The sequence below is a fragment of the Nyctereutes procyonoides genome, unplaced genomic scaffold (assembly GCF_905146905.1).
Source record: "Nyctereutes procyonoides isolate TBG_1078 unplaced genomic scaffold, NYPRO_anot_genome, whole genome shotgun sequence".
Taxonomy (NCBI): Eukaryota; Metazoa; Chordata; class Mammalia; order Carnivora; family Canidae; genus Nyctereutes; species Nyctereutes procyonoides.
The window spans coordinates 68,292,042-68,315,782 of NW_026575140.1; the positions used below are offsets into that span (position 1 = coordinate 68,292,042).

Below are 23,741 nucleotides of genomic sequence, written 5' to 3' on the forward strand. Positions count from 1 at the left end.
CAATAAATTTACATGCAGAACAGAGACACAGGCAAGACGAGAACGTGAAGGACTCTGACCAGCCCAAAGCACCCAGATTCCAGTCTCTGTGTCAGACAGCTTTTATTACAAATGTTACAAATGATGACTTGGAGGGAGTCCCGTCAGTGCAATCACTAGTTAACAGGATGACCGTCCTTTGGGGCCACAGGCGTGTTGCTAACCTCCGCTTTTCTTCCTGATTTGCTTTGCTTTCCGGGGTTTTAGGATGGTGTAGTTCACATACACTGTGTATTGATCTGACAGGAAGGGGACATAGAATGCCCGCAGTAACTTTGAAGATCTGAGAAACAAGAAAGAAAGAAAAAAAAAAAGAAAAAAGACAAGTCAGAATTTTGTCATTTTAGAGAATTTCCAACAATGTTGAAAATGATAAAAAGAAGTTACCTTAGTGCAGTGGTGAGGATCTTATTCTAAACATTTAGCACAGAAAAATCTCTCATTTATCTACTAAATCATGAAGACAGATTTAATCGAGACCAAGTACCTTGCTACCAACACTGAAAAGATGGCGTCCCTAATAAGCCACAGTGTTTCCTTCAGAATAGCTACAGGCCTTCACTTTGCACAGAATATGCCATAGATAAGTTCCAGGTCAATCAAAGGACTGCTATTACTGGAATAAACTCTTTTTTTTTTTTTTGAATAAACTCTTAACACCCAAGTGGTTTCTGCATCTAAGAGACTGTAGAGATGCCAAACGCTCCAATGATCCTGATTCCAGTTCTTAGTTTCCTAGGAGAGGTAAAGAAAACTATGTCCTGGGCTTTCTGTGCACATGCTCACTCCAGCAGTGCCTAATCAGAGAGAGAGAGAGAGAGAGTATACACACAAGCTCATGGGTCCCTGGCAGGTGGTAATATACCAACTTGTTACTAAAATATACAAAGAGCAGAAAGCCAGAATTTCTCATGAGTTTCTCAAGAATGTGAAAAATCCCTCACATTTATTGAGTACTCAGTATTAGACAAGCACTAGAAAAAGTGCTTGCACTTCTAAAGATATTATTTAATTCACTCAATAACCCCATGAGGAAAGTGCTATTATCTCTACTTTAGAGATGGGCAACTGAGGTCTACACAAAGTAACCTGGTCAGGGTCACACAGTAAGTGATAGATGATAGAGCCCTCATTCAGGGATCCCTGGGTTGCGCAGCGGTTTGGCACCTGCCTTTGGCCCAGGGTGTGATCCTGGAGACCCGGGATCGAATCCCACATTGGGCTCCCAGTGCATGGAGCCTGCTTCTCCCTCTGCCTGTGTCTCTGCCTCTCTCTCTCTCTCTCTCTCTCTGTGTGTGACTATCATAATTAATTAATTAATTAATTAATTTTAAAAAAGAGCCCTCATTCAAATCCAGATTTCATTCCAGATTCTGCACTCGATAACCTGCATTACGGTTTATCCTACATTCCAGAAACAGGCTAACCAAATTCATCACTTCCTAGAAAATGTGGCAGTGATAGTTTGGAATTCTATATGAAGTATTACTTCTTGACTATGCTTTCTGAGTCTAAAAATCAAAAGTTGGCCCAGTTACTGCCACCCTAAATGAGGTAGCTGGATAGTGTTCTGTTGCCAGTCCTCTTCCAGACTCTAAACTTGTAAATGTCATGTCAACGTGGCATTTGTACTGGCAGCCTACCCCTGGGTTTGGCAGACTCCCGCAATGCCTGCACACAATGATATCGTGCTTGGCATACACACCTCTTAGATTCTCCCCAAATGGGACGCTGGCAGTGCTCTGTGCTCAACAGAGATGCACTTTCCTTCAACAGCTAACAGCTCAAGGGCTTTGATAGAAAAGAGGCTTAGAAGAGAGACAAATGAGATAAAGCAGGCCTGCTAACAAAATGAACATGAGGAGGAAGCACCTACCTCAGTAAAAAAGAAGTTAGTTTATCCTTTCTGTCCATGCCGCAAAGATAAGGGGAAGGTCAGAACAGAAAACTGTAAGCCAGAGCAAACTCCTGCAAGCTTCAGTGTAGTAAAGAGAGGCTAAGACTAATTAAGAGTCATTTCCATTGCAGCAGGCTCTGCCATCAAAACTTTGTTAGCATGGTCAGTACGTATTTCTGGTCAGCTCAATCCTTCAGGCAGTTCCAATAGAACATTTTAGGCCTGCTGGGACCAATGTGAGTTTTTCCACTCTCTCTTTTTTGAACAATTCCCTACTATTTGTTTTGGGAAGGCTGTTATTTCATAATTTTGTTTTAGAGTCTTCTAAGAACAAAGAAAAATTGTATTTATTTTTTAGAATAAAACTCATCCAGGATCCCTGGGTGGCTCAGCGGTTTGGCGCCTGCCTTTGGCCCAAGGCGCGATCCTGGGGTCCCGGGATCGAGTCCCGCGTCGGGCTCCCGGCATGGAGCCTGCTTCTCCCTCCTCCTGTGTTTCTGCCTCTCTCTCTCTCTCTCTCTCTCTCTCTCTCTCTCTAGCATGAATAAATAAATAAATAAGTATTAAAAAAAAACCTCGTCCTATCTTTACCATGTGGGTCCACTGCAATCTTTTATAAATTTAAGTTATATTACAGAATTTTAGTGGTTTTATTTTTTTCTTCTGTATCTTGGATTATTTACAACTATGTTTTTTTAAAAAAACTAAAATAAGACAAAGGAAAAGAGAAGTCACCAAAAAGGATGATGCAAAAGTAATCACCATTATCCTGCAATTTTCTAATTGCACTCCCCAAATTATTGTATCATCTTTCAATAAGGTTTAAAAGACCTGAGACACTATCTTTGCTGTCTGCTTTTAGCTTTCATTGAACACAGTTGAGAATCCTGGATTTTTAAATTTTCAGTCCATAATGGCAATGAGAAGAAAATGGATGGAAGGAGACACTTCACAATTATTAGATCAGAAGATGAGTGCAGGGCACCTGGGCGGCTCAGTTGATTGAGCGTCTGCCTTTGACTCAGGTCATGATCCCAGGGTCCTGGGATCAAGTCCTGCATCAAGCTCCCTGCTCAGCGGGGAGTCTGCAGTCCTCCCTCTGCCCTTCCCTCCACTTATGCTCACTCTCTCTCTGAAATAAATAAATAAAATCTTATTTAAAAAAAAAAAAGAAGATGATGAATGCAAAAAGACACAGAGCAGCACCTCCAGTGAGGATGGTAACCCCAATCCTAAGAATAAGTTCAGTCTAAGCATCTTCAGATGACAGTATATTATACAGTATATACAGATGAATCCTCTCAAAAATTGATGAATGAGCAAGGTATTTCTCAGAACAAAAAGAATATAGGGTATTTTCATTGAGTCAGTCATCCCACAGGGAGGACTTCATCATTCAATGTTTTGCAACAAGAACCTGGACCATCCTTTACACTGAAAGGACATATGATCAAATTCTTTCATCTTTTATGAGAGCTGTGGGCCAAATTTTATTTGATACAGTTCACAGTGGGCAAATGCTGAAGGCAGGTTGGTATTCAAGGATGACTAGGACCAGTATATATGGGAAAGAAATTTAAAAATTCAATGGATCTATCATCTTGGTTTATAAATCTAAGAATGAAAATGTCTGAATTATGGAGCTAAGAAGATAGTTATACTCTCTTCAACAAAATTATGAGCCATCAAAGGTTTCAAAAAATATTTGGTTTTGCATTTTGATGATGCAAGTGGTAGAACAACTAGAAGTGATAAGCTAGAACCTCCTGGAGATATATTTAAAGTTTGGAACCAGTATTTTCAAGATGGACCTATTCCAGGTCCATGCATGACAAGTGCATTCAGAGGTGTCCATTTCACTTGTCTATATATCTATGTATTTATTCTGAAGCAGAAGAATATAGAACAAAGATTTGAGGTCACTACATTTAAATTGTTAAGCTTCCAAATGAAGGTTTTGTTTCTGTTTTACTATCCTCTTACTCATATTTTTTAAGTTACTTATAAAATAACTAAAAAGAAAACTGTAAAAAATGAAAAGTGTCTATTGGGAAAGACAGCAAATGGCGGACTATTTTTCTTGGTATGCTGACAGATCATGCCCAGAAACTCTAGAAGAGATTTTGGGCCATACAGGGGACATCACGAAAAATACTGACTGCCCTGAGGTGGAAGAAGGGCTACGATGCCTTACGGTGGAAAGCAAAAGGCAGGCTGAGACAAAGATAAAAAAATAAGGGAGACCAGGACAAAATACATGCAATACATAGGAGATTAGCAGTGAGAACATATGAAATATTCCTGCAATCAAGATGACAAATGACTCAGTAGGGAAAAATGACAAAGAATATGAACGGAGAAAAGAAACATAAATGGCCAATTAAACACAGGAAGCAATGTTCAATCTTACCAGTAAATCAGGGAAATGGAAATACAGGTGTAATTTTTCAATAATCAGGTTTGCACAAGTTAAAAAGTCTGACAGTATCAAATAACCAAACACTGGTGAGGAATTAGGAAACAGATATTGCCAAAGTGGAAATCTTCACAGCCATTTAGAAAAGCAATTTTAACAGTGTTTGTTTAAGATTTATTTATTTATTCATGAGAGACAGAGACAGAGAGAGAGAGAGAGAGAGAGAGAGAGAGAGAGAGAGAGAGAGGCAGAGACACAGGCAGGGGAGAACCAGGCTCCATGCAGGGAGCCCAATACGGGAGTCGATCCCGGGACTCCAGGATCACGTCCTGGGTCGAAGACAGGCACCAAACTGCTGAGCCACCCAGGGATCCCCATCTTTAACAGTGTTAAAGCAAAAACGATGCAGCCCCTATTATAAAGAATTTTTATTTTATACTCTACACCATACTGTTTTAACAAGCTACTCCATTTTCCATTTGTACAATAGAAAATTTCAAACATATACAAAAGTAGGCAAACATACTACTTATAATAGTTTTTAAAAACCAGTAGATAAATTTTTAAATAAATGTCAAATCCTTAAATGAATAAAACCCTTATATGTTTACTATGTGTGGGGCTTTGTGTGCTGGCCCTGAGGCACAAAAATTTCTGTTCTCTCAAAGAGCTAATGATCTAGTTGGGAGAAACAATATAAATGATACATAACCACAACATAGCATTTACTAAATACTAAAAGCTGATACCAAAGTTCAAAGTGATACTATACACATTGAAAAGACAGGACAAACACTGAGGGTTGCACAGGTGTGGAAAAAGCATTTACTGTATCTTATTTCATTTTCTCCATCCAACATTCCAAGATAGACTCAACAGAAAGGCGACTTGCTCATTCATATAACCAGATCTACAGGATCTTAGGTTAAATGCTCTGTCCACAGCCTGAAAATGGCTTGGATAAAATCCAAAGTCTTTCTCATGGGCTACAAAGCCCTAGGAGATCTAGCCCTTCCTTGCCTGACCAACTTCACCTCGCACACTTGCCCACTACGCCAACGTCTTCTCAATCCCTCCCTACCCTACAGCCTTCGCATGCTTTCCTTCCTCTGCCTAAAACACTCTTCAAAGCCCAACTCATTTTTCATTCTTCATCTTAGAGGCAACCTTTGAAAGGTCTTGCAACATCCTAGGAAACCCTAGGCTTCCAGTTCTATCAGTTAATCTGAGTGTACCTTGTGTGTTGGTAGACTCTTCACAATGTGTAACTTGTTGGTTACTTTGTTTATTGTCTGTTTTCACCCCTACTCCCAGTACCAGATTTCTGGGACCAAGTCTGTTTTATTTACCAACAGCACGGTGTCTGGCACCCAATATGTGCTGAAAAGCAAAGGTTAGATGGAGGCTGAATGGAAGAATGGAAGGCAGGGAGGGAGCGAAGAAGAAGGAAAGACCATTGAAGAGAGTGAGGGACGGATTTTATACAAAGGAGATCTGAGTTTAACTCAATCCAGTTCTTCCACCAGTGACTGAGCATCATGTCAAGCAATGATTTAAGTGCCAGAAAAATAATGGTGGACAGAAGAGTCCCACTCTCAATGGGGAATTTAAAGTCCCATTGCATGTGTAGCTTGTAACAGCCATCTTGCTAAGGACAAGCACAGGTCCGACTTGAATACATAGAGAGATCCGGGAAGCATCTTGATTCTGCCATGCTTCCTCCGTGTACAGTCCCAAAAAATTCAGCATCAAATTCTATTATGTGTTCAGGAAACACGAGTCATTTCTAGTTAAGCCTGAATACAAAACTATATAAAAGGTGGGGACTCTACATAAGAGAAGCCTTATATAATCCATTTATCATCCGAGCTTGGTATTGGAACAATCTTATTAGAAAGTGAATCTTTTTCCTCTGCTGATTCTGCTCGTGGTCTTTAAGAGCATTATCTACCATTAACATCTAAAGCCGAACTAGGGGTGGTGGAGGGGGAGGAGGGCGGGGGGTGGGGGTGAATGGGTGACGGGCACTGAGGGGGACACTTGTCGGGATGAGCACTGGGTGTTATTCTGTATGTTGGTAAATTGAACACCAATAAAAATTAATTTATAAAAAAAAAAAATCTAAAGCCGCTAGGAATGCAAGCTGGTACAGCCACTCTGAAAAACAATGTGGAAGTTCCTCAAAGAGTTAAAAATAGAGCTACCCTATGACCCAGTAATTGCACTGCTGGGGATTCACCCCAAAGATACAGATGCAGTGAAACAGCAGGACACCTGCACCCCAGTGTTCATAGCAGCAATGTCCACAATAGCCAAACTGTGGAAGGAGCCTCGGTTTCCATCGACAGATGAATGGATAAAGAAGACGTGGTTTATGTATACAACGGAATATTACTCAGCCATTAGAAATGACAAATACCCACCATTTGCTTCAACGTGGATGGAACTGGAGGGTATTATGCTCAGTGAAATAAGTCAATCGGAGAAGGACAAACATTATATGGTCTCATTCATTTGGGGAATATAAATAATAGTGAAAGGGAATAGAAGGGAAAGGAGAAGAAATGGGTAGGAAATATCAGAAAGGGAGACAGAACATGAAGACTCCTAATTCTGGGAAATGAACTAGGGGTGGTGGAAGGGAAGGAGGGTGGGGGGTGGGGGTGAATGGGTGATGGGCACTGAGCGGGGCACTTGACGGGATGAACACTGGGTGTTATTTTGTATGTTGGCAAATTGAACACCAATAAAAAAATTTATTATTTAAAAAAAAGAAGCTGTGGTCCTTGTATACAATGGAATATTACTCAGCCATTAGAAACGACAAATACCCATCATTTGCTTCAACGTGGATAGAACTGGAGGGTATTATGCTGAGTGAAGTAAGTCAATCAGAGAAGGACAATCATATGGTTTAACTCATACAGGGAATATAAGAAATAGTGAAAGGGTTTATAAGGGAAAGGAGGGAAAATGAGTGGTAAAAATTAGAGAGGGTGACAAAACATGAGAGACTCCTAACTCTGGGAAATGAACAAAGGGTAGTGGAAGGGGAGGCGGGCAGGGTAACTGGGTGATGGGCACTGAGGAGGGGACTTGATGGGATGAACACTGGGTGTTATAGTATATGTTGGTGGAAGGAAGGAAGGAAGGAAGGAAGGAAGGAAGGAAGGAAGGAAGGTCGGTCTAAAGCCAGTAATATCTTCTAGAAGATGAAATGAGCAGTCAATATATACATACATGTACATCACTTATGAGTATATTGACTATTTTTCTAACCCAAAAAAACAAGTTGGCTTGAATTCTTCACTTCTAACACGATAGCTGATGTTCTAAATTAATTTCTTTACCTTCAACAACTTTAACATGTTAAGCACGACTAGGGCCTTTTAAATTGCTCTGTTACTGGATAGAGTGACATCAAATTGGTTATTTGGCTTTGTGAAAGAAAAGAGCAGTGGAGCACTGGAGTAGCATAGACCTGGAAACACAGACCTAGAAACACAGAGCAGACTGCAGTACAAATTAGAACCTAACTAATGTCTATCAAAACTCACACAACAACGTCTGTAATAACGTGAAATGCCATAGCATTGCCCTAAGGAAGCACAGGAAGCACAATTTAGGGAGCCACATCACTCAGCATAATACCCCCCAGTTCTATCCACGTTGAAGCAAATGGTGGGTTCAACGTGGATAGAACTGGAGGGTATTATGCTGAGTGAAGTAAGTCAATCAGAGAAGGACAAACATTATATGGTTTCATTCATTCGAGGAATACAAAAAATAGTGAAAGGGATTAAAGGGGAAAGGAGAGAAAATGAGTGGGAAATATCAGAGAGGGAGACAGAACATGAAAGATTCCTAAATCTGGGAAACGAACAAGGGGTAGTGGAAGGGGAGGTGGGCAGCATGGGGCGGTAGGTTGGGGTGACTGGGTGATGGGCACTGAGGGGGCGCACTTGATGGGATGAGCACTGGGTGTTATGCTATACGTTGGCAAATCGAACCCCAATAAAAATATACAATAAAGTAAAATAAAAACTTGAAAAGGAAAAAAAATTTAGGGAGCCACAAAATAAGTGCCTCAATCATAGAAGTTGACTTTCCCTCCCAGTGAGAAAGTCACTTAAGCAATTCGAGGATGAAATCCACGTTGACAAAGCAATTGCCTGAATAGCATAATTAGCCACAGCTCAGAATGTTTTCTAATTCAATTAGCAGCCCTATTGATCAGGGCCGGGGGAGCATTCTGCTGTGGAGATTTAAATCTGCCCTTGCTGGCGGTCATGGAAGACTGCCTGCCAGACCCCGAGGTCACCAGCTCAACAGGCACAAATGAAATGCTGGGTCAATTTTTCATGTTACAAAGAAAACATCCTAGTCCTCAGGTTTTCTATTTTTAGTTATCTATCCATCCATCCAAACATTAATATCCCTGTGAACCTCTAGTCTAAACCCACTGCCAGTTCTTTCTTTTTAAAGCTGGTTTCCTCTCTCTCTCATGTAGTTCATAAACCAGCGAGATTGTCCACGGTCCGCCGCACAGAAATCTTCAGTTCCAAAGAGAATTTCAGAATCCTCTCAAGACTTAATCTTAGCCATCCTCAACCTACAGTCCCATATCAAGCAATTTAAGAACTGCTCAAAAAGCCAGGGCACATAAAAAATGTGACTGTGCTTTAATAATTTTTAACAGGAAATGGGGTGATAAATACTAATCTTCTGTAAATAGTGCAGAGGGGACATTTCTCTCTTTTTCAAAGAAGAGAGGGGGACACAGGAGTTACATGCTGTATGTTATACCCCATGAGAGTGCCGGTCTCATGAAAGAACTTTGTCTAAGTGAACTTTGTCTAACTGCCATTATCACCAGTTTTTAGGACAGTACCACAGAAAGTGCCCAATAAATATCCTTCTGTAAAAGAGTAAATCAGAACATCTAGTTTTACCTCCCTTGCTCCTAACAATATTCATCTTCTACAAGGAAAAGGAATTAGCAAAAATACTACAAAGCTCTTTTTTCTCTTCTCTTCCCAAACAGATCAGTCCTAAGGACATCAGATGGGTCCAAGCAAAGTTAAGAGTCTACAGCGTGTGGTGGTGGCAGGGGGGAGTGTCCCATGGGATGTCACAGCACAAGTGACATGTGGAGAGCACCCAATATTGGCCAAGAAAATATTAATGCAGAAAGCCAAGTAACCTCTCCAGGTTTCAGTTTACATAAAATGTGCTGAAGCCTGATTACCTACATGACCAGAATGACACTATTTCCAGCAGGGATGTCCAATAGACCCTTGACATTCATGAATACATTCCCAGTTTTGACTATTTGGTAGCCACCTCCAAAGATCCATGTAATGGTTTGGAAGTTCGCTGAGGCACAAACTGTAATCACAGCACTACAAGACTGTGTACAGAGTGAATCATTTAACTGATCCATGGCCCTGGTCAATCACCTGACATAACACCATAACCTCTTGCCAGTAATCTTTAGCCAAAATTCAGAATGAGGGAATTGAGAAAGAACTGGTAGTAGGCCATCTTGTGACCTTCAGTCCCACCAGTGCTCGGCAAATGCACTTCACTAGTCTCTTTTCCACCTGATGGCTACTTAAATATGAAGGTATTATATGATCTAGCCACCATTCCTGCAGAGAAGACACTAAACCGTGTTCAAAAATGTGTCTGCCTCTGCTTTTTGGACCTTTATTTGGACTATTTCTATGTGACAAACAGAAACACTGAAAACCACATCAGGTAGACGATTCTTGCAAGATTTACAGAGAAGAAATAAACAATGAGCATACTTTAAAATAACTCAAATCTTTTTTCTTTTTAGCTAAAAAAAAAAACCAATTTGTGATTTCTCTCAAATGTGTGGTTCACTGATGGTTTTGTTTCACCTGCTGTTGGCTAGAAACTTCATAACAGCCACACTCCTGTGGCTGGCTATAGGCTCAGAGTTCAGCTAGTGAAAAGGGACCTTCAGGCCACCTCCCTGTGGGCCTCCTTTCTCCACATGGGCTTTGGATCTCCTTAAAGCCCAGTGCCTGCACCTAAGAAGGATCATTCCAAGAGACACCACATTGAAGCCCATTGGCCACTCAACCATCTTTATCTTACTGAATGAGGGCATCAGAAACTTCCAAAGAAATCCTTATTTCACTTTTTTTTTCTTTTTACTCTGGCATAAATCCAGCTTTAGGAATTTGAAATAATCACAAAACAAAACTACATGCCAATGTGACTAACAAACACAGATGCAAAACTCTCAACAAAATATTAGCAAATAGCATACACCCACCACGATCACATGGGACTTATTCCAGAGATGCAAAGATGGTTCAATATTCACAAATCAATCAACGTGGTATATCACATCACCAAAATGAAAAAAAAAAAATCACGTGACCATCTCTATAGATGCTTAAAAAGCATTTGACAAAAGTCACTATCCATTCATGATGAAAACTCCCAACAGGGATCCCTGGGTGGTGCAGCAGTTTGGCGCCTGCCTTTGGCCCAGGGCGCAATCCTGGAGACCCGGGATCGAATCCCACGTCGAGCTCCCGGTGCATGGAGCCTGCTTCTCCCTCTGCCTGTGTCTCTGCCTCTCTCTCTCTCTCTCTCTCTCTCTCTCTCTCTCTCTGTGTGTGTGACTATGATAAATAAATAAAAATTAAAAAAAAAAAAAAGAAAACTCCCAACAAAGTGGGTTTACCACAACATACTTTGACACAATAAAGGCCATATATGAAAACCCCACAGTGAGGCAGAGGCCCATGTGGGGCTATCGCTCAGCAGGCCCAGGCCCAGGCCTCAGAGCTGGGAATCTGCACCTGCACCAACCTAGCTACTGCCAGCTCTCCCGGTCCACCATGGTCCCCACTGCAGGGTCATTTGGGTGGCCGGGCAGTCCACATACAGAAGTGAGGGCCATGATGACAGAGTATGGCAGGGAATAGCACAAGCTGGAAGCTCTGGAATCCATTTACCCTGACTCCTTCACAGGCAGATGTCTCTTAGCTACCCCTGTATAGCACCAGTGCAGTTCATAGTCTCTCTCACCAACAGTACAGATGTGTTGTGAGGATGTGAAGGGGACACCTGAGGAGGGGTTTGAGATGTTATTAACTGGTATTATCAGAAAATCCACCCAGTTTCACCATTACTCTGACATCTAAGGCTGGAGAAAAAGATGAAACTGTCCAGGCTACCCTCAAGTTTATATACAGTGAAAAATACATAGATGAAGCCCCTCTTTATGAATATTTGCCCAGGAAAATCGACAAGAGAATGAGGACTCGGATATATATATATTTTTAAGATTTTATTTATTCATTCATGAGAGACACAGAGAGAGAGAGAGGCAGAGACACAGGCAGAGGGAGAAGCAGGCTCCATGCAGGGAGCCCAACGTGGGACTCCATCCCAAGTCTCTAGGATTACACCCTGGGCTGGAGGCGGCGCTAAACTGCTGAGCCACCCAGGCTGCCCAGACTCCAATATCTTTAAACTATTAGCATTATAGGCAGAAGAAAAATCTTGGCAATGGTAAGGATCTTCAGTAACAGTTGTGCAAGAAAAATTAAATGAGATAGATCAAATATAAACTAGAAGAGAAGAAAAGAAACAAAAAGAGAAAGAAGCAGAGGAAGCTAAAGAGCAATTATTTCCTGGCATTCCTGTTACAAATGAGAATTTAAGTTGGAAGGCCAAATTTGATGCAGAACTCTTGGAAATTAAAAAGAAATCAATGAAAGAAGAAGATTGAGTAAGAAAAAAAATTAAGTGGGAAACTACTATTTGAAATGGATCATAATCTTGACACACTGGATATTCAGTTTTCAGAGGATGCTGGAAACAATGTGGAGGTGGATGAATCTATGTTCCAGGAAATGGAGTACGTGGAGCTAGAGGATGAGGAGGGTGATCCAGACTATAATTCTGCTGACCCAGAGGTTGACCTAAAGAACTATCCCCATTCGCAGGGAGGTGTGACTGCCATAGCATCTGTGGCTGTGCTGAAGTGTTGATTTTTCTTTTCTCTAAGAAAAAATAATTTTCTGGAGAATATTCTTCTGATAGCTTTTGTCATTGAACTTAATAAACTGATCTTAAAATTTTTCTCTCTCTTTTTTTAAAGATTTTATTTATTTATTCATGAGAGACAGAGAGAGAGAGAGAGAGAGGCAGAGACACAGGCAGAGGGAGAAGCAGGCTCCGTGCAGGGAGCCCAACGCGGGACTCAATCCCAGGACTCCAGGATCACACCTGGGCCAAAGGCAGGCACTAAACCACTGAGCCACCCAGGGATCCCCTACTGATCTTAAAATTTCAAAAACAGAAAACTCTACAGCTAACATCACACTCCATGGTGAAAAACTGAGAGCTTTCCCTCTAAGATCAGAAGCAAGACAAGGATGTGCACTCTCATCATTTTTATTCAACATAGAACTGGAAGTCCTGGCCACAGCAATTAGACAAGAAAAAGGAATAATAAGCATCCAAATTGGTACAGAAAAAGTAAAACTTTCATTATTTGTAGATGACATGATACTATACACAGGAAATCCTCAAGACTCCATCAAAAAACTTCTAGAGTAATTAACAAATCAGTACAGTGACAGGATACAAAATTAATACCCAGAAATTGACAGTATTTCTATACACTACTAACGAAGTAGCAGAAAGAGAAACTAAGAAAACAGCATTTACATTTGCATCAAAAATAATAAAATAGGGGATCCCTGGGTGGCTTAGTGGTTTGGCGCCTGCCTTAGGCCCATGGAGTGATCCTGGGGTCCTGGGATCGAGTCCCACGTCAGGCTCCCTGCATGGAGCCTGCTTCTCCCTCTGTCTGTGTCTATGCTTCTCTCTCTCTCTCTCTCTCTCTCTCGGTGTGTGTGTGTGTCTCTCGTGAATAAATAAATAAAATCTTTTAAAAAAAAGTAATGAAATACCTAGGAATAAACTTAATCAAGGAGATGAAATACTTGTACTCTGAAAACTATAAAACAGTGATCAAAGAAACTGAAGATGACACAAACAAATGTAATGATATTCTGGCATAGACTGTCAGAATTTCCATATTACCCAAAGCAATTTACATATTTAATGCAATCCCTATTAAAATACCAACAGTATTTTTCACAGAATTAGTGCAAATAATCCTAAAATTTGAATGGAACCACAAAAGACCCAAAGTAGTCAAAGCAATCTTGAGAAAGAAAAACAAAGGTGGAGGTATCACAGTTCCAGATTTCAAGATATACTACAAGGCTGTAGTAATCAAAACAGTATTGCACTGGCACAAAAACAGACCCAGAGATCAAGAGAACAGAACAGGGAGCCTAGAAATAAACCCACACCTATATGGTCTATTAATCTTCAACAAAGGATGCAAGAATATACAATGGGAAAATGGCAGTCTCTTCAACAAATGGTCATGAGAAAACTGGACAGCTACATGCAAAAAGAGGAAGTGAGATCACTTTCTTACACCATGCACAAAAATAAAACTCAAAATGGATTAAAGACTTAAATCTGAGGGGCGCCTGGGTGGCTCAGTCGGTTAAGCATTTGACTTTTGATTTTGGCTCAGATCATGATTTCAGGGTCCTAAGATGGAGCCCTGCATTGGGCTCCCCACTGAGCCGGGAGTCTATAGGAGACTACCTCTGCCCCTTCCCCCAGCTCATGCTCTCTCTCCCCTTCTCTCCCTCAGATAATAAATACATAAATCTTAAAAAAAAATCTAAATCTGAGACCTGAAACCATAAAAATCCTAGAAAAGAACACAGGCAGTAATTTCTCTGACATCGCTATAGCAACATTTTTCTAGATATGTCTCCTCAGGCAAGGGAAACAAAAACAAAAATAAACTACTGGGAATACATTAAAATAAAAAGCTTTTGCACAGTAAAGGAAGTCATCAATAAAACGAAAAGGCAACCTACTGAATGGGAGAAGATAGTTGCAAATGATATATTTGATAAGGAGTTAATATCCAAAATACATTTTTAAAAACTCATACAACTCTACATCATAAAACCAATTAAAAAATGGGCACAGGATCTGAGTAGACATTTTCCAAAGATGACACACAGATGGCCAACAGACACATGAAAAGATCCTTAACATCACTCACCATCAGGGAAATGAAAATCAAAACCACAAAAGGTATCACCTCACACCTGTCAGAATGGCTAAAGTCAACAACACAAGGAATAACAAGTGTTGGCGAGGATGTGGAGAAAAAAGAGCCTTTGTGTACTACTAGTGGGAATGTAAACTAGTACAACCACAGTGTGGAGGTTCCTCAAAAAATAAAAGAAAAAGAAAACACTGGGTAGCCCGGGTGGCTCAGCGGTTTAGTGCTGCCTTCGGTCTGGGGCGTGGTCCTGGAGACCCGGGATTGAGTCCCACATCCAGCTCCCTGCATGGAGCCAGCTTCTCCCTCTGCCTGTGTCTCTGCTTCTCTCTCTCTTTCTCTCTCTCTCATGAATAAATAAATAAAATCTTTAAAAAAATGAAAACACTAATTTGAAAAGATAAATGCACTCCTATGTTTACTGCAGCATTATTTACAATAGCCAAGATATGGAAGCAGCCCAAGTGTCTATTGATAGATGACTGGGTAAAGAAGATGTGGTATATATATACAATGGAATATTAGCCATAAAAATGAATCTTGCCATTTTCAACAATATGGATGGAACTAGAGAGTATAATGCTAAGTGAAATAATCAGAGAAAGACAAATACCTTATGATTTCATTCATATGTGGAATTTAAGAAACAAATGAACAAAGGAAAAGAGAGAGAGAACCCAAAATACAGACTCTCAACTATAGAGAACAAATCGATGGTTACCAGAGGGAAAGGAGGAGGGGGATGAGTGAAACAGATGAAAGGGAATTAAGAGTACACTTACGATGAGCACTCAATAATGTATAGAATTATTATTAGTTTTAATAAAACTAAACTAAAAAAAAAGACATGGTATACATACATAATGGAATATATTACAGAGCCACAAAAAGGGATGAGACTATGCAATTTGAGACAACATGGATAGACCAAGAGGGTATTATGCTAATATCAGAGTGAGAAAAACAACATATGATTTCATTCATATGTGGAATCTAAAAAATAAAACAAATGTATAAACAAAAAGTAGAATCAGACCTACAAATATAAAGAACAAACTGATGAATGCCAGAGGGGAGATGAGCAGGGGATGGGCAAAATGAATGAAAGGGTGGGAAATACAGGATTCTAGTTATGGGATAAATAAGTCACAGGAATAAAAGGCAGGGCATAAGGAATATTGTCAATGATATTGTATCAGTGATGTATGGTGACAGATGGTAGCTATACTTGTGGTCAAAGTAGCATAATGTATAAACCTGTGGAAACACTATGTTTTATACCTGAAACTAATGTAACATTGTGTGTCAACTATACTCAAATTTAAAAAAAGAACATGAAATACATCCAATAATTGTTGAATATTTTCTGAGACCTTAGTATGTGCTAGGTATTGTAGGGGTTTCTAACTCTCAAGGAACTTAGAATAAAGACTTTTGATGATGCCAGCTGCTTGGTCTAAGCTAGCTAAAAGCAGTGGCAGTCCTAAAAGACTGTATACACTCTTCAAACCTGAGAATCTCTATAACACGGACTCCGAGCATAGACGGTCTGTACACAGTCTTTTTCTGTAGAACTAATTTCTAGGGCAGCTCAGGTGGCTCAGCACCATCTTCAGCCCAGGGCCTGATCCTGGACACCCAGGATCGAGTCCTGTGTCGGGCTCCCTGCATGGAGCCTGCTTCTCCCTCTGCCTGTGTCTCTGCCTCTCCCTCTCTCTCTCTCTCTCTCTCTCTCTCTCTGTGTGTGTGTGTGTCTCTCATGAATAAATACATAAAAATCTTAAAAAAAAAGAACTAATTTCTAAACAATGGGAAACACTCTCTGAACTTCAGAAAAACAAAAGTTTGTTGTTCTTAAAATATCAGCAGATCTCAATGATTAAGCAGTTGAAGACTGCAATGAGCAAAATGCCAATGTGTTTTGAAACCAAATCTAGCCTGAGTTAGCTCTTCCAGATGAAAGGTCTCAGCAAAGTATCAGTGAGATTTAAAAAAAAAAAGAGAGAGAAAGAAAGAAAGGCCAAGAACTGATAAAGAAACAGAAAGTAGTGAGAATGATGACCTGTAAAGAATTACAATCTCTTGTAATTCTCTTCTTCCTCCCAATTTCTCAGTATTCTTGGCACAGATGAAGGAGCTGGACATACCACCATGATTGATGCGTAGGGAAAAGACAAGAGCACTTCAGTTACTGATTAGGAATGAGAACTAATTCTACTCAAAGGACATGAACCCCACCTGAAGCATGTCAAACTGTTGGCCTGCAACCAAATACTGCCATAAGGTATAGTCTCCCTTTTCCACCTGGGTAGCAAAAAGCTGCAGATGAACAGCCTGCTGGACTATTTTGTGCACCATATGTCTCTTCTACAAGAAATCTCCTTTAAAAAGTAAAATTTCAAAAATTATCCAATTTGGATGAAGAATGGCATCAAAAGAACTGTGATGGTTTTAAAACACGTCAATAATTCTTTAGGAGTCTTTCCATCAACAGGGAAAGTCTAATTCCTCCCCCTTGAACATGGGTTGAGTGGCTTGCTTTCAATGAACAGAAGGAGACAAGAGTGAGACACTGCATGAATCCCAAGGCTCGGTCATAAAAAATCTTTGTAGCTCTTGAGATACTAGCTTTTGGAAGCCAGCCACCAAGCTGTGAGGAAGCACAGGCCATGTGTTGAAGCCATGTATAGGTGTTCTGGCCAACAGCCAGCATCAACTGCTAGACACGTGAGAAAGCCTTTGCAATGCCTCCAGTCCCAACCACTATCTAATGGCCAATGAATGAAGAACTCGAGTAGCTGAAGAACTGTCTGGCTGAGCCTAGTCAACCTCCAGAAACATGAGAGGAAACAATAATAAATAACTGCTATTCTTTTATATTGCTAAGTTTGGGACGATTTGTTAACACCACAATATAAAACAAGAGATTCCAACTAATTTTCCCTTTACGGTGATTCTCTATGATCTTCTTCTCTTCCAGAAATAAACAACCCTGCTTTTGCTGGCATTAGGGGCTGGGAACACAATGGCTGCCATCAACCAGACTACCCCAGAAGACCAAAATGGATACAGGTGCCACAGACTCTAGGCCTCACAGCTGCTGGATTCACTTCTTCTTGGAGGCCAAAACAAGAGTCATGGTCCCAGTAAAAAAATCTCCACAGCAGGTAAAGCTCAGTGGCCACCAAGAATCCTGTGTTGGGCACTGAAAGAATACATGGGACAGGTGCTAAAAGCACAGTCCCCATCTTGCTGCTGTAGAGGCCCTCTGACTTGAGAAGGTCCCTCTCATACTGTGCCAGCCCAAGGTGTTAACTTTTAACTCCTCACTTGCATCCACTCTTTGCCTGTAACTATAACTTGCAGGGCTCTGAAATCCTGCCCCATTTAAGGCTGCCCAAATTATCTCATGTCCCTCATCAGGCAAGCCTAAAATTCAGTTAGATGAGGCTAATATGTCCAAAATAAGGAAGAAGGAAATCTCACAATCCAAAAACCAAAGGTGAAAGCAAAGCAAGCCATACAAAAGGGACCTATAAGGAGAGAGGAAAGCATGGGTGGAAAGTGGCTGTGTAAAGCAGTGGCAGGGCCTCCCAGCCTGTTTTTTTTAATTAATTAATTAATTAATTTATTATTTATTTATTTATTTATGATAGTCACAGAGAGAGAGAGAGAGGCAGAGACATAGGCAGAGGGAGAAGCAGGCTCCATGCACCGGGAGCCCAACGTGGAATTCGATCCCAGGTCTCCAGGATCGCGCCCTGGGCCAAAGGCAGGTGCTAAACCACTGTGCCACCCAGGGATCCCCCCAACCTGTTTCTAAATTTTTTTTTTTATGATAGTCACAGAGAGAGAGAGAGAGAGAGAGAGAGAGAGAGGCAGAGACACAGGCAGAGGGAGAAGCAGGCTCCATGCACCAGGAGCCCGACGTGGGATTCGATCTCAGGTCTCCAGGATCGCGCCCCGGGCCAAAGGCAGGCGCGAAACCGCTGCGCCACCCAGGGATCCCCCCAACCTGTTTCTAAAGCTACAAACAGGCCCTGGTGCTCAGGAGGCCAAACCCAACATCCTGGAGAGGCATTTCCCACCAGACTCCTACAGCCAAACATTCTCACCACTTAGGAAGGAACCCACCATTGAGCTGGCAACTGATTGCAACACTCTCCTTCACTCCTCTCTGGGGAATCTCAGAGTAGGTATTACATCCACCCACGTGTCGAGCTATTTTATACAAGCAGCAATTATATCATGCTTCAAAGAAAAGGAAAAAAAATCCTCTCTTATTTTAGAAAGTATGTAATATGAGACGGCCATAGAGTAACAAATGTGTCTGGTTTAAAAAGTGATATTGCTAACTAGCTTAGAACCCATATCCTAGGAGTCAGAGAAAGCTTTATAAAATTAGCCAGACACAGACATGGCAACACCAGGGAGAGGAAGGCATGGCTTTGGTGCCAGCTGTGTGCACAGGGAGACCAGAAGATGGGGTAAGCTCTTATGCCTGGGTTCTGTCACAGGCTAACAGGTTCTGGGGTCTCCAGGTCTCTCATAATGCAGAGAAGCAGCCTATAAGACAAGAATGAATGAACATATGGGTTGCCATTCACCCAAATGGGCTAACAACATTTAGCCCCATTTACGGAGTCATCCTCCACTAGCCTAACAGGAAAGGCCTTGCTTGTCTTCTAACAATTTCAACAGAAAACAAGGCTTCTTCCTGTATTCAGATACTCAGAATTCCTAAGTTTGTACCACTCACAATCACTAACTAATAAAGATTATTATTGTTCTAATTATCTTTAGGCTGCTTTCCCCTGGAGCTGAGTCTCCAGTGAGTAGGATATTTTTATGTGCCAATACGGTATTTATCCAGGTTGCTGAGACACAACCTAGGAATGTCAGCAAATTAAATCAATAAGCCATGGGCAAACCCACACATAGACATGAACTATTGGGAAAGGAACCATATATGCTCCATTCCACCATTCTGCTTTTTGGGGCAAGCCCCTGTATTCTGGTCACATTACAGCAGAATGACCATACATCTACATTTGCCCAGGACAGGGCCCCTTTTATTTTAAAAATCACTCTGATTTGGTGATATTTTTTAAAGATTTTATTTATTTATTCATAGAGACACAGAGAGAGAGAGGCAGAGACACAGTCAGAGGGAGAAGCAGGCACCATAGAGAGAGCCTGACATGGGACTTGATCCCGGGCCTCCAAGATCACACCCTGGGCTGCAGGTGGTGCTAAACCGCTGTGCCACCAGGGGTGCCCCTGATTTGGTGATCTCTTAAAGATCACTTTACCTAAGAGCCAAATTTAAGCCAGTGAAAGAGGTAAATTAAATTTTTCTTGACTAACCCTCAGGTGCCCCATCCAAAAGGCTCCTTTTTCTGTTTCCGCTTGTGCTCATGATTTCCTCTCCTTGAATCATCTATGCAATTCTGCCCTCTTGACCTCTGGTACAAATCCTCCTTTTTCTCTATGCCTCAGCTCAGGAACCATGTCCTTCAGGAAGCTTCTCAGTATACCCTGACCTCCACAGAGGTCTCCTTTCTTGGAAGTTCTAGCACACAACCTGGCACCTCTTATGGTCTTAATACTATTTTTAACTTGTTTTTTGCATGTGTAACTACACAAGCTGTAAGTCATTTAAGGGCAAAATCTGTATCTAATTACTTCTTTTACATCCCTTTAAAAAATCCAGCTCTGTGACAAGGACAATCCAGCTCTGATTTTCAAACCTGCCTAACCAGCTGGCTTTGAGATCTAAGACTCCAGGTGCCTTCTACTGCGGACTCCCTTCTCTCACAGTACCCTGTACTTCTCCTAGAAAGCACCTACACAGGTTTTAATTATATATTGATTTGTATGGTTAGTTGTTTAATGCCAAGGTTCAAGAGGACAAAGAATTTGTGTCTACTGCTCATCATTATGTACCTAAAAGCCACCACAGTGCCTGACAGTGTTCAAAAAAATATCTGCAGACAGACAGATGGATAATGGAATAAAGAAAAAAATCATCTCAAAGTGAACTATTAAGGAAGCAGATTTAATAAAAAAAAAAAAAAGGAAGCAGATTTAAGTTTTAGGGCCTGAAACATTTGAGAAATTAATCGGCTTTCATTTCTAAAAGATCATGTGGTGGTATGTCACAGGCTTATTAAAACCTCCTTTTCTCAGAAAGAGCTAGAGTGTAATTAGGCCTGCAGCCTCACCCAGCCTAGGGTCTAAGACATGAATGACCATCTCATGCAGAGGGTACCATCTCTCTCCTTGTTACATAAATTGCTAAAGTACAAACAAAAACCACAGTCTCAAGAAGACAAAGGAAATGCAGCCACCCAAGCGAACAGGTTGGAAGGCATCCCAGGATCAAGCTCCCAAGAGCATTTCAGGCATAAGCTCAGAGTGCTCTGGGGTACACAGCCTTGGACAGTATAGTCCAAATTAATTGTCCCAAGTCCACAACATGAGATGTCATGGTGCTGACAGCTATGAACTGCCGTGGCAAAGCTGGGCTGTAGGATCTCAGTGTTTTTCCAGTTATATCAATACCTACTAGGAAATGCTGAGGAAGAGAAAGAAGCAGCATAATTTCAGAAACCTAGGCTGCCTGCTAATGCCTGACACACATATAATGCTTCAGAATTTAAGAACACCTTCATAGTTTTCCATGCTCACTTAATCCTTACAACATTCCCATGAAGTAGGTAAGATATTATTATCTCTGTTCTAATGTGGAAATCTAGGAATCAGAGAGGAACAATGAGCAAGAAGCCAGGACTCAATGCACAGGTCTTCTGACCCCTTGCTCTTTTCTCTGTACCCTGCACTCCTTCAAGTCAACTATACCTTTTCAGTTCTTTTTTTTTTTTTTAATCAATCTTTTTTTTTTAAATTTTTATTTATTTATGATAGTCACATAGAATGAGAGAGAGAAAGGCAGAGACACAGGCAGAGGGAGAAGCAGGCTCCATGCACCGGGAGCCCGACGTGGGATTCGATCCCGGGTCTCCAGGATCGCGCCCTGGGCCAAAGGCAGGTGCCAAACCGCTGTGCCACCCAGGGATCCCTACCTTTTCAGTTCTTAAACCAGATTTTTTTCTTAGCATATGGTCATGAAAAGAATGCCAAATTACGGGAAATGAGTAAAATTTATGGGAAGTGAAAAACCTCTGAAGGCACTCTCCAATAATCTCCCTCGCTCCCCCAGCCCTAGAGGTGGCAGAGGAGAAATGAAGCAGCAGCAGGGATCAAGAGAACAATGAGGTAAATTTAGGGTCCCTTGCTCCAGTAAGTTCTGCTCAAACTTGCAAAAGCTTCTGCTCAAGGACCAGCCCAGCTAGAGAAAGCAATCCTCAACACTTCTGATACAGCAAAGGACAATGTTAAAAGCTTGATACAGGCCACTAGGAAAGTTGTGGGATTCTGGGGAAATTCTAGCCTGATCTTCCTGACACCCAGCATCTCCAGAGTCAATCCCTCCTCTGCAGTTGAATTCACGCTCTCACTTGCCTCTTAACTAGCCAACCAGAATCATCTTCTAATTTGTTGCTAGGCCTCCAACTTTCCCTCCTTCCAATCCACCTCCCACAAAATCACCAAAGCAATCCTCAATTGTCACCACTTCTCGCTTCTCGGATTCTTCCTTGGCCCCTCTCACCCTAGCCTTTTGGGAACCCATCCCTCCCGTGCTTCAGTAGCACTTTCCTGGTGTGGCGCTTCTCCCCAGGTATACCATAAACTCCCCAAGACAGCAGTCTTATCCGCACACAGTCTAAAGTCTTAGATATAGAAGATGTTCAATAAATGTTGATCAAATTGAGCCCATTATGCTTTCTTTCTGGCCTCAAAATCGAGCATGTTAGGGAAGCAGGATGCCCAGTGGGGAACAGCAAGCAGCATCTCTGGACAGGATGGCTGAGGAGAGTGAACACAGAGGAAGTACAGCACTTGTGTGACTGCACAGGTATCTCCTCCAGTCACTCTCTGCTTACCACAAGGCAGGTGGGAAGGTGACCAACATTTTTTGCTCTTCCCTCCAGAGATTTCAAATGCTGTAATGAAAACTGTACAAGCAGGTTTCTGGGCCTTGTCCCGAAGGCTTTCAGTTAATATGCTCCAGCAGTGGTTCAAGGGTGCCACCAAAAGGGGAAATGGGTAGATGGGCAGCCCTTCTCATTTCCATCCCTCAAAACCAAAAGTGGGGGGGAAGTCACCTTAAAATGACTCCCTTACCCCATTTGCTATTAACAGACTTTATTCTGTGACCAATGTACTGCTGATCACTATTTGTGAACCATTTGGTTTCCCTTTGCTAACAAACAGCAAGGTTGCTTAGGATCTGCTTTGCCCTCAGAGCTGGAGATCCTCCCAGGGCCAGATCTCATGTTGTCACAGTTTTCTCAACTCAAAGTAGAAGGCACAAAGCGACCTGCCCCAAGTACTGTATCAAATAACAATAACTAAGAACACGTGTGATGCAGAAAGTTTCACACCATCACTGCTGCTTCTCCTTCCAGTTCTCTCCTCCTACTGCTCCAATCTGACAATGTGTGACTATCAATGATCCCACCACCTCTCATGGCCCTCCACCCCCACTGTGCCCCCCACCCTTCCTCACCCAACTTAAGGCCATGACACCTCCATAAACTCAACTCCCTTGCCCCTTATCGCTCTGTTGAACTTTCTTGGCCTAAACCCAACCCTGCACACAAAAATGTGCACATAAATGTTCATAGCAGCATTATTCAAAATAGCCAAAAAATACAAATAACTCAAGTATCCACCAACTGGGGAAGAGGCAAACAAAATTATTATATCCATATAATGGAATAGTATTCATCAACAAAATAGGACACCAATTAATACATGCTATAATATGAATGAACTTCCCAAACATGCAAAGTGAAAGAAGCCAGATACAGAACCCCAATATTATATAATTCCATTTATATACAGACAACTTGGTAAATTTACTAATAATTACTAAATTGCACACTTTAAATGGGTGGCTTTTATGGTAAGTAAATTATACTTCTATGACTTTGTTTTAAAAATTAAAAAAAAGGGGGGGGGGGAATCCCTGGGTGGCTCAGCAGTTGGCGCCTGCCTTTGGCCCAGGGCACAATCCTGGAGTCCCGGGATTGAGTCCTGCGTCGGGCTCCCGGCATGGAGCCTGCTTCTCCCTCTGCCTGTGTCTCTGCCTCTCTCTCTCTCTCTCT

General features: G+C 41.5%; 1 protein-coding gene and 1 pseudogene across 12 annotated transcripts in view; one reads left to right on the forward strand and one right to left on the reverse strand.

Annotated features, from left to right (window-relative positions):
- Positions 1-23,741, reverse strand: part of ALG9 (ALG9 alpha-1,2-mannosyltransferase) — a 110,090-nt gene that overhangs the window by 15,699 nt on the left and 70,650 nt on the right. For 2 of the 12 annotated variants that reach the window (XM_055305693.1, XM_055305696.1), the window contains exon 15: positions 204-322. The exons of the other annotated variants lie outside the window; for them this stretch is intronic. In XM_055305693.1, coding sequence (XP_055161668.1) covers positions 204-322 — 119 coding nt within the window. The remainder of the gene's footprint in view (positions 1-203; positions 323-23,741) is intronic. 12 annotated transcript variants of the gene reach the window in all.
- Positions 11,297-12,391, forward strand: LOC129497812 (RWD domain-containing protein 1-like; annotated as a pseudogene).